The 17,447-nt window shown below is 47.8% G+C and overlaps 1 protein-coding gene across 1 annotated transcript in view; it reads left to right on the top strand.

The window, feature by feature from the left end:
• The window catches only part of Abhd2 (abhydrolase domain containing 2, acylglycerol lipase), an 88,859-nt gene that overhangs the window by 13,984 nt on the left and 57,428 nt on the right, over window positions 1-17,447 (top strand). Inside the window, 2 exon segments of the mRNA XM_038313595.2 lie at window positions 8,115-8,217; window positions 10,431-10,630. Of these exon segments, the coding sequence (XP_038169523.1) occupies window positions 10,437-10,630 (194 nt within the window). The 5' untranslated portion in view covers window positions 8,115-8,217; window positions 10,431-10,436.

Below are 17,447 nucleotides of genomic sequence, written 5' to 3' on the forward strand. Positions count from 1 at the left end.
CACCCAAAGCTGCCCAGTACATACAGCAATGCTTGGGGGAGAGCTACTCCAGATGTCTTTGGTAGAAGTATAGAGGATATGCATGATACCTTCTCCCCCACTCCCACTCCTCACCCCCACCTCTGGCCCCAGACACCAGTCTAGACCTTCTGGGTCTTACCACTTGGGTTGTGCCCTGGACGGTTCAGTTCTCAGAATCCACAGTACTGAGAGCGGAGGCTATGAGTCTCTCCCCCACACACACCCCCTCCTTCATTTTTAGCCCAGGGGCCTCAGCGTCAATCAGTGGTGGGTACTTATCTGTGTTGGCTGCTCCCGCCTGTTATCTGAGCCTGGGTCTCAGTGGAGCCCATGTGACCTCCAAACCTGCTGCGGTGGGCTGGCAGAGGCTCTTGTTCCTGCTCATAGCTTCCAAGGTGCTTTTACAACTTGAAGAAGGAAAGCGTGCCTTCCAATGCAGCGCACACTGCATTCTCTTGCCCTCAGAGCCTTCTGTCGGTCTCAGAAGGATGAAGATGCTGGGGCTGTCATCACTGACTAGCCTTGTATTAAGGGCCCAGTGGTACGGCGCTGAGGAGAGCCATTGCTCTCACAGCTGATAGAATTCATCATAAGAGCCACAGAGCTGAGAGGGGCAGGAGGTTGCGTGAGCTCAGCTCCAGTAGGTCGGGAGATGGGATGAGTCAGTTTTCCCTGTGGGGAGGTGAAGGGCTTGGCATGTGGGTCAGATCCCCATGCAGATCTACCGTTTGATGCTTACCGTGGTGAGATGCAAGACTGACAGCTTGATAGCCATGCTCCCACCGGCTCCCACCTGCATCCTGCATCCCTTCTTTCTAGGAGCTTGTCTGCAGAGCGGCAGGTCTGTGTGGCTCCTGGGACACGCCCCGAGTTTCTCTGTGCTGTAGATCTGGAGCTGTTCTCTTCACTTGTACTCTTCTCTGAAAAAATCTAGCAGATGGGCCTGAGAATGAAATGCTCGCCTACCGTGCATGAAGCCCTGGGTTTGATCCCTACCATGTAAAACAGGGCACCATGACACGTGCTTATAATCCCAGCATTTAAGAGGTGGGGGGCATAGGATCAGGAATTCGAGGTTATGCTTGGCTGCTTTGTAAATTCTGGGTTGATCTAGAATGCACGAGACGCTGTCCAGAAGGAAAGGAGAAACAAAAGGGAGGGCAGTGGTGGCTCATGCCTTTAATCCCAGCACTCAGAAGGCAGAGGCAAGAGAATCTCTGTGAGTTCGAGGCTAGCCTGGTCTACAAAGGAAATTCCAGGGCAGCCAGGACTGTTATACAGAGAAACCCTGTATGGAAACCACCACCCCACCCCATCCCCCATGCCCAAAAAGAAGAAGATGGGAGGGGGGTGGTAGGTGTAGGCCTGTCCTTGCAGCAGATGAGGCAGTGGAGTTTGTCAGGTTCTGATAAACAAGGAATTTGCTTTGATATTAGAGTTTAATTTTAGTATAGGTTTTTAAAAACACAGTATTTGGAGCCATGGAATCTCCTATTAAAATATTTTCTTAGAAATGTCCTCTTTGAAGATTCTGGAATCTCTAGAGGGAACAGCTGGCTTTTGTTTTGTTTGTTTGTTCCTGTTCAGCATGGGTTGGTTTCTTTATGGTAGAGAACATTTCTGAGTCGGGGAGGGGCAGGTTCTAGGCGTTTCTCCATCCTTCTCTAGGGCACAGCATATTCCCCCCTCCCCCAGCTGCTTTGCCTTCTTTGCAAGCGGGAGAGACCAGCTTCTCTTCAGCATTTCTGTAAATGCAAAGTGCCCAATTAAATGTTCGTGTTTAACTGGTGACTCAGCCTTCAGTTATTTTTAGTTTAGTGAACTAAAAGCTGGTGGGTTAGTAGCCATTCCTGACATTTCGGTGTGAAGTCTTCAGGTTCTTGCTTTTCTTAAAAGAATTCCTTTTGAAGTTTATTTTATTTTATTTGTACGAGTGTTTTGCCCACATGCATGTATTTGTACTCGGTGTGTGCCTGGTACCCACAGAAGTCAGAAAAGGCATCGGATACCCTGGTACTGGAGTTGTGGATGCTTGTGAGCCTCCATGTGGGTGCTGGGAACTGAACCCCGGTCCTGAACTGAACAGATGGCCTTCACTGCTGGGCATCTCTGCAGCCCCAGGTCTTGTTTTTGACTGGGAACTCAGAAGCAATCTCTGGAAACTTCAGCATGTTATGCTCTTACAACTTGGTAAAAGAATTCAGTTAATAAAACTACTATCACCTGAATGAGTTGGCACAAAAAAAAGAATTTCAAGGTCTAAATTTTTAATGAAATTGAAGGCAACATTAACATAAATATATTTAATTATCTACCATGTCTTTTACTTAATCAAATTATGTGTGACCTTGTTTGTACAGCCTTTCATCTTGCAGGATCTAATTTATAAGAGATGTCACTCTAAGTCAGTAAGGGTGTGTATGGGTGTGTGTCTTTATCGGGTTTTTGTTTGGGTCTGATTTAGGTTTTGAGACATCTTATTCTATAGCTCTGGCTGGCTGCAAATAAGATCCCACTGCTTCCAGAGCTCGGGGGTTGCCCATGTGTCTCTGTGGCTGGCTCCTGAGGAATCTTCTGTGCTGTAGCTCCAGCAACTTCAGCATGAGAAACCAGCTCTGATCTCCCTGGGTGGCCCCAAGAGTCAGCGGCAGCAGTTGGCCAAGGGAAAGAGCTAGTTACTCAGTGCTGATGCTGAAAAAAAATAAATGCCTCTTGGCATCTTTTGAAATGGGAATTGGTGCCGTTGCCGGGCTATCTCATCACTTGGGAGTCTGAAGTAGTGGTGGTCCAAAAGGAGGGTCTTTCAAAGCCCATAGCACGTGAGTAGAACCCTGCATCTTCCCCAAACTCTGAGGGAGAAAGATCTAGATCATGTGGACGTGTTCTGTGAGCTGCTGGCTCAGATGTTCAACAATCAGGAGGATTAGCCCCAGAGTGGGACCCAGGTTGTCAGGGACTGCCCAGTTCTCAGTAGATGAGGCCGAGTCTCAAAATCTCTCGGAAGTTCCTCCGAAAGTCTCCCATCTATGGGAGTGTGATGGTTTGAATGGAAATGCCCCCATAGGCTCAGGTGTTTGAATATTTGGTCCAGTTAATGGCACTGTTTAGGGAGGTTTAGGAGGTGGGGCCTTGCTGGATGAAGTGTGTCACTAGGGATGGGCTCTGAGGTGTGAAAACCTAGAACCAATCCTGTTCTATGTCTGCTTCCTGCTTGATGTTCAAGATGTGGCCCTCAGCCTCCTGCTGCCACTTCTGCCCACCGCCATCGACTGTAGCTTTCTGGAACAGTGAGCCCAAACACCTTGGTCATGGTATTGGCACAGCAATGGATAAGTAACTTATACCGGTGGTAAATAACTCCAAGGTGCCAAGATACATCTTAAGTGGACATTGAACTTTCTCCTGGGCTTATCACTTAACTCTTGTGGCATATGACAGCTCTGACTTCTCAGTGAAGTGGCAGAAACTGGCTCTTTTTCATTCTCTTCAAAGGTCTCGCGCTGCCCACACTAGGGTTGACTGCTTTTTTTTTTTTTTCTTTTTTGCCACATCAGGATGACAGGGAGTGGACATAGGCCATAATTTTGTGGCAGAGTGTTGTTCCATGATCCCTTAACACCTTCAGTTGCCAGAGGCCTTTGGTGTGCTGGCCTAGAGTTGTGAGTCAGGGCCGGGAGAAGCGTGGACTTCCTGGCAAGGGGAGGTAAATATAAGGGGCAGGAGCTTGCCCACAGTCCTGCCTCCATCCCACTGAGTCCTGGCACCACCCCCAATGGGTACCACCATGCCCAGCTTCTTGGAGCTCTTTGGGGGAACTTGAAGATCACCATCCATTATCCAGTGATGTATTAACTCTAGTAGGGTTCCTCTGTGGAGAACTCTGGGAGAGAGTGTCCTGGGATCCATTTTCATCTTGTTGGAGGCAGTCCCAGCAGCTCTTCCACCAGCCGTTTCATTGCTTGACGAGGCCCCTGTGTTCGTTAGCCAGGTGGCTTTTGTGTGATTTCTGGGTGTCAGATTAAGAAGCGTGCTGAGATAAAAAGGGAAGAGAATTTAGTAGTGATGATAATAATAGTCGATATTTTGAGACACTTACTGCAGTAATATAATGGAATTATTGGTATGAATTACACAGCGGAAAATATAGAATTTGTTTTGAAGAAAGAACAAAGGCCTAGAGGTTTTTGGATTTTATTGTGTGTGGTCTGAGGCAGGAAGGTAGGGGCTGCATTCTGTCACAAAGCAGAGTCGTCGTCCACCCCCCACCCTCCCCCTCCCCCCCGCCTTTTAGCCAACGACCGCAGTTGTATCCCCAGAATCTCAGACATTTCAAACTGAAAGAGTTTTCTACTCCAATCCAAGCCTCTCATTTTATAGCTGAGATCCTTAGGGCCTAAAAAGCGAAGTGCCTCTTTCAAGGTGACTAGGCCAAACAGGTTCCAGGTCCCATGTCCCAGGTCCCATGCAGGGGCCTCTGTCCTAAGTGATCCCCTTGGCCGTGGGAGAGCAATGGAAGCGTGGGAGGCACCACCTAGGCCTGCAGCATAGGTGGAAATACCAGCCAAGCCCGTCTTAGAGCTCCGCAGTACTGCTGAGAGCGCCTCTAATGACCCGATGCTGGACATTTGGCAGCACCCTACATTGTCTTTTGGATGCTATATGGATGAGCAATAGAATACTAACTATCAGCTACAGCATCAACACTTATTCATAAAGTAGCAGGACTGGCGTGTGGGGTAACCCACAGAGCAAAGATTGCTATAGGCACATGGGAAGCCCAACGCGATGGAGACCCGTGGGGAAAGGCTGGCTCCTTTCCTGCAGACACCCAGCTCCCCAGCCCTCCTGTGACTTGTTTTCCCAGTCTAAGACTGCTTAGGATCCGTTTCCACTGGATTTCATCAGCCTAGAAAATGGAGAAGGGGCCATGCAAAATAGTGCAAGGTGTTGAGTTTGGTATGTCTTCCGTCTGAGTAATGACCAGGCCTGACCTTACTTGGCTTCCAAGATCATGAAATTCGGCCCATTCAGAATGTTTAATGTTAAGTGCCAGGTCAGATTTGTAAAAAAGAAAAACGGAGAGAGTTACCACCATAAAATAAAACATGAGACAAAATGGATGCGAAGAGCTTTGTTTTGGAATTGTCCGATGGTTCCTAGTTTAATACCGACAAAGACTGATAAGTAAGGAGGTATTTACTGTACACAAACACCCACTTTTAAAGTCCTAGGCTTAATACACTGAGGTCCAGTTCTGGATGTAGCTGTACCAGGCCTTTCCTTGCTCAAGTATTCTCATCTCCAAGTTCCTAAAGTGCATAGAATCCTGGCTTGTTTCCCCCTGGTTGTATGCAGGTGGTACTTAATTGTGGTTCCATGCCATGCTGAGCACCCAGCCAGTAGTCGTCTACTTAAGCCTGCTAGGATTTAAGGATGCACTCCCTAGAGGCACGCAGAACTGGCTTGCTGCCAAGAACCCTCAGATTCAAGCCTTAGGCCAAGGCTGTGAATTTGGGTCTTCATAATTGTAAACCATCCATGGAATTGTCTGCCCAGAATTGAATTTTAAAACCTTTTCATTTTTCAAGGGTTGAGGAAATTAATTCTTTGCTGCATTTGCTCTTTAAAAATAGCTGTAGGAGGGCACTGTCTGTCGATGAAAGTCCCCTCTATAGAGTCCTGCGCATCTGTAAAGTAGTTCTGTGCCAGAAAGGCCCTCCTTCCACTGTGTGCACGCCGTGCCCCTGTGGGACACTTGGCTCACTCTTTCCACTTGGCGACCCACTGATCTGGCTGGGTTTCTCTTTCTCCTCTGGTGGGCAGAAAACCCAGAGTTGATCTAGCTGGACTACATACACAGTCATCGTGTTTGTCGCTGTGTTTATTTTCCCTGTACTGGATTTTAGCTTTTTTCATTTGTTAGTTGCTGTCTTGAAGCCAGCTAGCATGAATGCATTCATGAATTCCTTCCTTCCCTGAAGCGCCAAGCGATGAACCCAATGCCTTGCACTTTTTAGTTTTAGAAGTGTCGTGCCACTGAGTTTCGTCTCTAGCCCTCTCAAGCTTTCTCTCTAGTAATAAAATAGTTAAAGTCATTGTGAATTTTGAAAATAAATGAAAACACTCTTATAAGTAGCAATGGAAGCATCTTACACCTGGCAATTGATGCTTCTAGCATCCCAGAGATGTGGGTATATACTATTTCCTTATGTGTCATTGGAAATTGTATAGTGAAAGCACCTAGAAATAACAGTGGTGTAAACTATCCTTTCAAATGGAAGAAATCCTGAGTCAGATGACCTAGGTCTGATATGGTGGCTCCACTAAATCACCTTCTAGGCTGCTGGTTTTAATAGGCTTATAAAGTTACTCCAAGGTTATTTCATGGCCCAAGACGCCTGTTGGAATTGCAGCCATATTGTCTGCATTTCAGGGAGGCAGGAAGGGAAGAGGGCAAAGGGCTGACTGCCTTTTATGGAGTTTTCTTACAACCAGACCATTTAAAATTGGCCAAGATTTAGTCAGATGAACTCACCTAGCTGCAAGGGAGCCGGGAGCATGTCAGTTTACTCAACAAGACACAACCCAGGTAAAAGGGCTTTGTCAAAGTTACTTCTGGTGTTTCTGGGAAGTTTAGGTATACTTAGGCTTTAACTGATGCATGGTAAAGTAAACCAAACACATGACTTTTTTTTTTAAACTTTTTGAAACTTTGCTATGATTTTATCATTTGTGCATATACTGGATATTTTAAAATATTTAGCCAGTACAGACCTACCTAAGGCTAGAAGAGACTTTAGATAGATTTTCCCCCAAGGATTACATGTTCTGGAAAATAATTATAGGGATGATTCAAGTATCAGAAGTGATTAAATCGGGCTAGGGTGATGGGGTTGGCATCAGAGGCTTCACAGACATGTCACAGAATGCCTTGTGTCTGGAGGAACAGCTGCTCTTCTGCCTCATTCATTTTTGCCATGGCAGACTCTTGTTTTACCAAATCTTCTGGTTTGATTGATTTTTTTGTTTGATTGTTTAGTTTTTGTTGTTGTTGTTGTTGTTGTTTTTAAAAAAAAACAGAAGTATAGATTTTTGCTTGCAATTTGATGTTTGACAATTAATAAACTTTTTTGTTTCTCTAAAATGCCAGGCAAAGCCCGGTGAGGCATGGTGACTCACATCTATAATCCCAGCACATAAAAGGCTGAAGCAGGAGGACTGCCAAGAGTTCAAGGCCAGCTTGAGCTACAGACTGAGACCGTCACTGGCTCTGCTTTGCAAAGCCAGGCAAAGATAACACCAGGCTGTGGGCTGACAGCTTAGATCTATTTTGGTTGTTGTTGTTTTTGGTTTTTTGAGACAGGATTTCTCTGTAGCTTTGGAACCTGGCAGCTTAGCTCTTGAGCCTGGGCTGTGTCTTGTTTTCGTCCTGCAGCTGAGCCTTTCGGCCTGCTGGGCCCAGGTGGCCTGTGATGTGGCTGGGGACCTTGCTCCACAGTTCCTGCCTCACCATACCCAGGCCCCTGTGGCTAATTTGTCTTGGACTATGAAGAGCTCTACAAATGTCAAATGTCAAATGACGTAACTCAGGCTTTAGAGCGAGACAGCACAGCGAGTTACATCATTTGTCACAGCGATGGCACCTGTCCGTGAGGACTGTTCACGATCGTGTTGTGGGGTGAAGAGGAAAAGTAGGCTTGAATTTCTGTAGTCAGAAGAAACATGGAGGAAACCTGCCTGCAGAGCCAGTGAGAGCTCCAGGTCTTGGTGAGGTCACAAAGCCTTCTTCCCATGGCCAGTTTGTGAGAACGTTCAAGAGCATGGCAGACATGTTAATTAAAGAAATCACCCTTTCCCCTAAAGATTTTAAGTGCAGAGAAAAGTAGACTGCTTATGTTTCAATTAAAATGGGTTATTGGCCAGGCATGGTGGCACATACCCATAATACCAGCCCTTGGGAAGTCCAGGCAGGAGGGGTGGCATGAATTCAAGGCCAGTCGGTGCGGTGCGTTGGCCACCCTGTCTCCAAACAGCACAAAAGGAAGGGTGCTTTCTTGTTCTCTCAAGCCTAACCTGCATCTGCTTCTCTTCAGCTTTTAGATTAATTTGAATACAAGATCAGATCTGACTGGCCCAAGTGTTCAACTAACTCTTCAAGGAATATCCACATTCTCCGTGAGAGGAATAACAACGTAGGTATGTCCCGCTAAGACACGTCTCTGTTCCCTTTTGCCTCCCCGTGAATTATAGTAAATAGCGCATGCTTGTTGAAAGGAAAGGATCCTTCAATGACTTACTAGACTTGACCAACAAGGAGAACGGGAAAGCTGCCATGGCCCAGCCTCTGTTCTCAGTCCAGGACAAAGGAGGGCAAGGAGGACAAAGAGACAAACTTTATTTCCATTTCTCCAGCACATCAAAGAAATTTGGAATTTCTGGTAGATTTTTCATTTCTGCTTTGGTTTTAAGACCTGGTTTCAGGACTGGACATGGCTGTTCATGCCTTTAATCCCAGCACTGGGGAGGCAGAGGCAGACTGATCTCTGAGTTTCGAGGCCAGCCTGGTCTACAGAGCGGATTCGAGGGCTACACAGAGAAACCCAGTATTGAAAAAAACCAAATCCAAAACAAAACAACAACAGCAAAAAACCCCAAACCTTAAAATTGTATCAGGATGTTCTCTTTTTAATTAATTAATTAATTAATAATTATTATGCATTATTGTTGAGATAGGGTCTCATACCCATGCTGGCCTTGAATGTGGCTGTGTAGTAGAGGATAATCCCAGCTTTTTAAGCTTTTTTCTTGAAGCATTTACTTTATGCGTGGGTGTGGATAGGCTCTTGCCATAGCGTGTGTGTGGAAGTCAGGGACCAACGGTCATTTTTCCCCTTCCACCACCCGCGTTCTGAGGATCAAACTATGATCTTCAATCTTGGCAGCAAGCGCGTTTGCCCGCTGAACCATCTTGCCAGTCCTCCAGGAATGTTTTGTAACCTCTTTTTCTTTCATGTCTTGATGACAGAAAGCTAGTTAAGAGGCTGTGATCTTTGATCTCTTTCTCACCAATTGAAGAAGCCCTTGCCAGAGATTTCCCAAAGTGTTTTTGGCTCTGTGTTTGTTTCACTTTGATTTTAGAGAAGTCTCCAAGGCTCCCCTGGACTTGCTGTAGGCTCAGGAGTCTTCAGTCTATTGTACACATTTTGGAGATTTTTTTTTTCACCCTACCCATTATGTCTTCATCATTGGCTACCAGAGTTCTCGTAACTGTTTTTAGCAGTGGCTACTTGAAATCATTCCAGGGAAACAGTTACCATAGTTACCAGGGCTATGAGAATTACCCCAAACCCACCCCGTTTCATTGTAAGACAGAGTGTCATATGGCTTAGGCTGGCCTTGAACTCCTGATCCTTGTGCTGCTAACCCCCTCCCCAAGTTTCAGGATTACAGGTGTGAGGTTTAGTTACCCTAAACCTCAAGGCCACACACGGCTGATGTTCTCTTATTCTGTAGAGCAGCAAAGAAAAGACCAGATTTTATTGTTGATGTTCGGTTTCATGTATTTGAAGTGGTGTATGTATGCTTTGTATATAAGGGAATGCTTACCTCAGAAAGTGAAATATTAAGACACCTTGTGGAAAATTAGATATGCATGTGTATTTCCTGTATTGCGACCTTAAATTTTGGTCTAGCGGTTGAATTTGGTCTGTCATTGGTCCAATTTTGGGCCGATTGCTGCCTTCAGGTACCTCCTGGAGGGGAAAAAGATGTTTTAATTGACTAGCTCCATTTTGCATTGCCCGAAAGCCTCAGGAGCCAGGACCACCATGACCTGGGCCAAGACTCAGTAGAATTCTGGAGCCAGGGACTCAGTGGGGCAAATGGCGGAGCTAGGCCGGGGCAGCTTGCTTTCAGCCCACCCTGAAAATGGAGAAGTGGAGCTAGCACGCGGTACAGCTTTACCTGGTGGCACGCACAGTCCCGTGCTGCCGTTCAAGGCTGGAAGCGTCACTTGACACACCTGGTGCTCCAAGTGTCATTAAGTCCACAGAGAGTAGAGTGACTTCCCCACAGACATCAAAGAACTACCCCAATGCACCTTACTGTCCCCGCTCTCAGGAAGACTCTGACTGTCCATTTTCCAATTTGTTCTTCTTGGAACTCCTTGTGAGATTACAGGAAGTATGTAGTGCCCTCCTCAGTTAACACTCAGCCGTTTTTTTGTGGTTGGGGGTGTCGGTTGGGTGTCCGGGTTGTCAGGTGATAATGATGGGTGAGGGTCGGTGGAGCACCCTGTGGGCATGTGTGAAGTGCTTCCGGAGTGGGGTCACACCTCTGCTGTGAGGTGGGCTCCACCCTTCTTGCCCTGGCCGTGCTTGTGAGCCCAGATCTGTGCCTTTGCTTTCTAGAGCAAGATGAATGCCATGCTGGAGACCCCCGAGCTCCCCGCCGTGTTTGACGGGGTGAAGCTGGCTGCTGTGGCTGCTGTTCTCTACGTCATCGTGCGGTGTTTGAACCTGAAGAGTCCCACTGCCCCTCCTGACCTCTACTTCCAGGACTCCGGGCTCTCACGCTTCCTGCTTAAATCCTGTCCTCTTCTGACCAAAGAGTGAGTCCACCGCCCCGCCTGTTCCTACCTGTTGTTCTGTTTGGCTTTGTGTGATGTTCAAAGAATCTTTCCATCCAAAGGATGTTGCTTATTGGGAGTGGGCTTGCTTGGCTCGCATGACATCCTGGGTTCTAGGCTCAACACCGCAAAGCAAGCAAGCAAGTAAACAATGGATCTCGTATTGTACCTGTAGATCGTGGATGGAAAATGGCCTCGTTGGTGTTAGAAACAGTCTCGGTAGTCAGCTAGTGTTTAGGTAACGAATGGTGGGAGAAAGGCTCATATCTCTGTTGCTTAGAAACATCCTGTCCTACACAGCATGGTGTCATCATCCTCCATGACAAGGACTTTTCAGAAAACATTAGACATTTTTAGGTAGATATAAAACCTTGGGTAATATTGTAACTCTTGCCACTCTAAGGACAGAGAAGCCATCCCCACAGAGGCCTTGTCGTGGGGTCCTCTTAACCCCTGGACACTAAAAATTGTCTAGAGCACTGGCCAAAAGAACACACTTGAGTGCTTTCTCTGATCCCTTGCATGTTGGATGGGGGCGGCATGCCTCCAAGAGAGGAAACCATGGTCGTGGGATGAATGGGAGCTGGGATCAATCGGGATTCACAACCCGTCCCCAAGAGATGCAGTGTTAAGTTTCCCACTGATGTCTTCAGATTAACGGGGTCTTCTTTTGGGGCTCAACCAAGCCAGAAGCAGAAGCGTTCCATGTCTCCCTTTTTAGTCTGACCAACTCCCTCCCTCTCTTCGTGCGCCCCACAGCTTGCTCCATTCATCCCCTCCGCTCCTGTGCCTCAAGGCTGTGCTGTGGCCGTGCAGAGAGATGTCCTCAGCACAAGCCTGGCAGGTTTCTAAAACCTGATGGACAGGGCAGAAGGATCCTCCACCCTCTTCCGGAGAGTTGGTGACTGAGTGTATGTTTGACTCCGAGGAGTAGACACAGGCATCTGAGAGTTCTTGCCTTGTGCAGTCTTGTCATTTGGTTGATTTTCAGAGGCTAGTAGTCATGGTGGGGGACCTTCCATGTGGCCCTTGGGCATTTGGGAGGGTCTCCAGTGCAGTGTCGAATAGTCGGGACTATGCTGCTGTGGCTCTAGATGTCGAGAGATGTTGCTTGATGCTCATTGGAGGATGTGCGTACAACACTAATTTCCTAATTGTGTTTGAAACTGCTCGTGTGAGGGAACTGTCCATCACAGTAGCCCACACCCCAGGAGCCATATAGGATATGGTGTTTTTATTACACGATATTTGCTGTTAAAATCTTTTCTGTCAAGGGAATGCATAGTACCTGTGTATTGAAAATTGTCCAGCATTTTACCTTGTATTTTCAATGTTTCTCCTATATTTCCCTTGGATACCTCACTAATCTACATTTACAATGGCTTTCAGATTCCCTGGAACCACCAAACCCAGTTCCTCAGTCTTCTCATTTGCAGAGAGCTTTTGAAAACCAAATTTATGCCAGGTGGTGGCACATGCCTTTAATCCTGAGACCAGCCTGGTCTACAGAGTGAGTTCCAGGACAGCCAGGGCAGTCTTAAACAAACAAACACACACAACAACAACAACAACAACAACAACAAAAACAAATGAACAAATAAAAAACCCAAATGTATTGTCAAATTTTCATGTTATCCCCAAATGCCTGACTGGAAGCAACTTAGAGAGAAGAGGTTTTATTGAGCCCCACAGTTTGAGAGGGTGCAGTCCATCTTGGTGAGGAAGGCATGGGGATGGGAACAGCTTGAGGCTGGAGCAGTAGCGTGAGGTGGCTGGTGTCTGCAGTCGGGAAGCAAAAGCGTGGGCTCAAACCACTCCCATGGCCCTAAGCCTGCCATCTAGACCTCATGTCCAAAAGGTTCCACCACCTGCCAGAACAGCGCTACTACGTAGGGAGCTCATGGGGAGGCTCCTCCCTTTCAAAACCATAACACCCAAGTGCTTAAAACCCTGTAGGTTTATATGTAGACAAGTGTAAAATTTATACTAAGGATTTTGAGGGAGGGTCGATGGGAACACCGCTTTTGCTCAGGCTCTGGAAAAATACTATCAATTTTTTATTCTGTACCGCTTGTTCAAAGTGAGAATAAAAGCGGCTTACAGCAGGACTTAACTCTCTTTCTTACTTTCCTTTGAAGAAGAACCCAGAAACATTAAGTTCTATAGTCTTCCTTTGTATTCTTCATTTCCTGGCTTGTGTTCCTACATGAGCCTGTGGTGTTGACCTGGTGACTGCTCCTGAGATGGCCGGCGCTCACTTCCGGGGTGGTCAAGTACCCCCTCCATCCTTATGGGTCATCAACCTGAGCCCGTGGCATCCACACAATGTCCCCCAGTCACTGACCAATCTCCAGGCTTTCTTCCAACACGGCCTAGATTCGGAGGCTGCTGAGGCCCAGGCTAAAGGCAGAGCTCATATTTGCTTAGGACTTAGGTGCAGCTTGAAAAGGTAGACATGAAAGACAAGTTCTTCAGGAAGCACCGCTTCCGAGAGCTTTCCCTTGGTCACAGAGCCAGCTCACCCCGAGCAAGTTGGGATATTATTTAAGCAGTGGCATTCCAAGTACACAAGCCCATTCTAACGTGAATGGGACAAAAGGATTCTGTCCCCCGCTAGGTTTTTGTTTTAACCCATTGTCTTATTTCTGGTTAGAGTCTGGTACTGTTCGTGTGGTGCCAGCAAACTGTCCCCACAGCCTCTCTTTGGTGCCCGTCCCTGTGTTTCACATTTAACAGCCCTCGGCTGTTTGTTCCTCTGTTTGTTTGCTCCTAGACAAGGTCTTACTATGTAGCCCTGGCTGTCCTGGAACTAGCTCTTGTAGACCAGGCTGGCCTCGACCTCACAGAGATCCGCCTGCCTCTGCCTCCCGAGTGCTGGCATTAAAGGTGTGTGCCACTGTGCTCAGCTAATCCTCTTAATGACTTGGAGGCCAAACTCATTTTTCCTGTCATTTTAAGGATTGGGAAGCTGGGCGTGGCAGCGAGGGTACCTGAGACAGACTACAGTGTCTAAAGTGGGTTCCCTTCTTGTCCCTGGGCAGAGGTGGACAAGGAGTGTGTGTTCTCAGGGTACAGGGGAAAGCACAAGAGGCTAGCCCACAGGAGGGCTGTTAGCAGGGTTTCCCCCACCAGGTGGCCTTCAGTTCCTGCACATCTATTTCTGTCTCTCTGGTGGAAGCCACTGCCTTTCTCGGAGTCACATTTCTGGAATGGCTTCACTTGTGTTTGAAGCTGAGGGTAGGAAATGGCTATTGTGGGTAAAAACTTCTCCTGGAACTTTGAAGTGTTTTTCCTGGGAGGAAGCCGTCTCCAGGCTCCCCAAACACTCGCCCCTGCTGGAAGGTTCAGGTCGCTGATTCACAGTGAGTCGCCCAGTAGCCCGACTCAGGCAGGCAGCTGCTTATTATGACTTCCTTGCAAAACCAGACTGAGCCTCTTGCTGTGCCCAGAGAGGAAACAAGATGAACGTGAATATTCAAAGTAAAGGAAAGAGAGCTTTTTCCTCTTCTTAGCATTAAAGTCAGCTTTTAAGTCTGATTTTGAAATAATTGACCCAAAGGCACATTGCGAATGAGTTCTGTGATGCCTGGGGGAACGGCTACTTTGGTGGGGGGGGGGGGTGCTGTGCATCCTGTTCACTTAGCAACACATCAATATTTACCTAGAGATTCAAGAAGTGTTTGCTTTTGGTGAAACAAGCAGACCAAAGCTCAGTTAGGAGCAAGGAGTCTCGGGTGGTGATACAGGTCTGCATTTTCTTCAGAATAGACAAATTAATGCATATTCATTCATTTTAAAATATAGAAAGTAAAGCACATTTTAAAAAAAACTTATAATTCCTTTAATCAGAAGTAATATACCACTGCTGTTTGAGTGAGCATATGTGGGGAGATATATATATGCCCTCCACGAAATCAGGATGGTATGATTTCTGATCCCCCCGCCTCTGTGTGTGTGTGTGTGTGTGTGTGTGTGTGTGGTTTGCTCCTCAGCATTAACCTCCTGTGGTCCTGGCATCCCTGCTCTCTGTCCTCCTTGGGGAGTGGAAACAGAAGCTAAACACTGGAGAAGGGAGGAGGGCTCGTTGTGTCTAGAGGGGAGTAGGTAAGTTAGGGAAGGTGTCATAGAATGTGACACAGTTTAGATTTTGACTACCAGGACAAAAAAGAAGTTAAGCAGGGGTAGGGAGTCCTTCTGCTTTCTGTCTGTCTATCTGTCTGTCTGTCTGTCTGTCTGTCTTCTCTGATCCTTGATGTGGAACAAGCAGGCCCTGTCTCTCTCTCTAGTATGCTAGGGGTAATCATTTGCATATAGTAAAGTATACAGACCTTAAGTCTACAGTGCAGGGCCTACGTGCTCAGCTGTATAACCACTCCCAAGCTGCCTCCCTGCCTCTGACCCACCCAGATGTCATAATAGGACTTGAGCTGTCTTCCTCAAGCAGGTCAGCCCTCAAGCCTCCTTCAGTGTGGCCCCAAACTTGTGTGTCCGTTCCCATCCCTCATGACATTCTCTCATAGCCCAGGAAGGGCCTGCCCACAGAACTGTTGTCCTCTGGGTACTCCAAATTTCCTTTGGTTTTCACCAGAATACCCTTAGGGTGGATGTCTTGAGGGGGATGTGTATGTGTGTGTGTGGTGTGTGTGTGTGTGTGATGTGTGTGTGTGTGGTGTGTATGTTTGTGTGTATGAGGGAGACGTTCATGTGTGTGTGTGATATTTGTGTGTGCATGTGATGTGTGTTTGTGTGTGTTCAAGTACATGTGTAAGACCATATGAATGCCAGGTGTCAATGTTGGGTGTCTTCTTTGGTTATTCTCCACCTTTATGTCTTGAGACAGGGCCTCTTTTTTTATTGATTTTTATTGAGCTCTACATTTTTCTCTGCTCCCCTCCCTGCCTCTCCTCTCCCATTTAAGGTCCCCATGCTCCCAGTTTACTCAGGAGATCCGAGACAGGGCCTCCTGCTGAACCTGGATTCACCAGTCCAGCAAGGCTGCTTGGCCAGTGGTCCCTTGAGGCCACTTGTTTTGTCCCTCTCCCCACACCCCCAGTGCTGAGTTACGCCTGCCTCCGTGCCTTGGCTTTTATGCCGGTTTGGAGATCCAGACTCAAGTCCTTGTACAAGCATGGCAGGCCATTCACTCACCGACCATCCCCCCAGCCACTGAAATAAACTCTGCCATCAAAACCTTAGGCCGCATCAGACGCTGAGAAAACCTTTCCTATTTACCCCTCCCTTTTAGACCCAGTGAACCTCCTCCCTTCCCCAGCGCATACCTCCCTTTCCATCTGACGCCTCTCATCGGCTTCTGTGGGAGTTTCTGTCACTTTCCACTTCGCCGCTGGAGTACACGCACCGCAGATGGAGCCACACGCTTGGCAGAACAGAGCAGGGCCACTGGTGCTCCCAAGCCTCGAGGGTGGCATCCTTCTGCCTCCTAGTCTCCATAGGCAAGGGTAGGTGAGAGATACTCAAACTTTGGCAAATGCCATCCGTGTCAACCAAGAGAAACCAAGAAACCGCACTGGACCCCGCTTGCTCAGTGGCACCCCGGGGAGTCAGGTGTCCCTTTAGCACTGACAACGCTGTTTGTCAAGAAGGCTCTGTCCTGTCTCTGAGAGATGTGTTTTGTTAAAGGGTTTTTCTGGTCTTATTAGTCGGGGCAGCCCCCAGATGCATAATAGCCATCCCCAGCCTTTCCCCGGGGGTCCGGCTGAAGTAGCTGCTGGCAGATGCAGGTTGGAAAGTGAACAGAGGCACCAGGTGGCACTTTCTGTCACCTCCCTCCCCACGGGAACCTAAAGCTGTGCCTTCCCACTCACGAGCAGGCGCATCTGGCTGCGTTGTGCTCTAGCTAGAGGTGAAGGAAGGGACTTCGGGGAAGCATGACAGGCTAACGGACAGGCCTGAAGTAGAGCTGGTATCTTCATGGGATGTGAAAGACATCTAGACTTCCCTCTCTGTCCGGCAATGAGACAGAACCCGAGCTGTGTTTAAGGCGTCCCCAGAGACAAAAATATCATAGTCTTCTCCTGCCGCCAGGTACCACCTGGGTCACCCAGAACTGAGTGTTTTTGTTCACAGTGGGTTTGACAACATCTGAAAACTTGACTATGAGTCCGCACCCATTCCGACACCTTGCCAAAACCAACAGTTGGCATCCTGTGCCCTCGTGGCATCTCGGAACACTGCTTCAGGGAAGCTGCTTCAACACTGTCACGAGAGAGCCGGCAGAAGCCCAGTGGCCCTTGGGTAGATCCTGGTGGGTCATGGGTGTTTTTCCCATTGCTTCGCTCACCAGAGTTCAGGCCCCAAAGGGTCTCCTGCTGAACCCTTCTCATCCTGACCAGCCCCTAGCTTTAGTTCTTTGCTGTAGCCCTTTGGTTGTCTGGCTCGCTCTCCCTTGTTAGACTCAGCTGTTGGGGTGGAGCTTAAGTCCTTAGAGATGTTTACATTTGTAGGAATTTCCTGAGGCGTTGTTTGAAGATGGGTTTTGACTTGACTTCACTGAGGCTGCTCTCCTGCTTCACGGCCCAGTCCTCAGACCTGGATGACTCACTTCACAATTGTTCCTGGCACAGCAGGGAAGAGCTGCTTTTAGTTTTTCTCTCAAACAATATTGATCACTTTCTTATCTGAGATTCTTGTCTGTGTCTGTCTGTCTAAGAATGCATGCCATTTGTGTACAGGTACCTGCAGAAGCCAAAAGAGGGCACAGGGCCCTTAGAGCTGGGGTTGCAGGTGTTTGAAAGCCCCAAGTGGGTGCTGGGGACTGAACTCCGGTCCTCTGGAAGAG

This window comes from Arvicola amphibius, chromosome 12, assembly GCF_903992535.2.
Source record: "Arvicola amphibius chromosome 12, mArvAmp1.2, whole genome shotgun sequence".
Lineage (NCBI taxonomy): Eukaryota > Metazoa > Chordata > Mammalia > Rodentia > Cricetidae > Arvicola > Arvicola amphibius.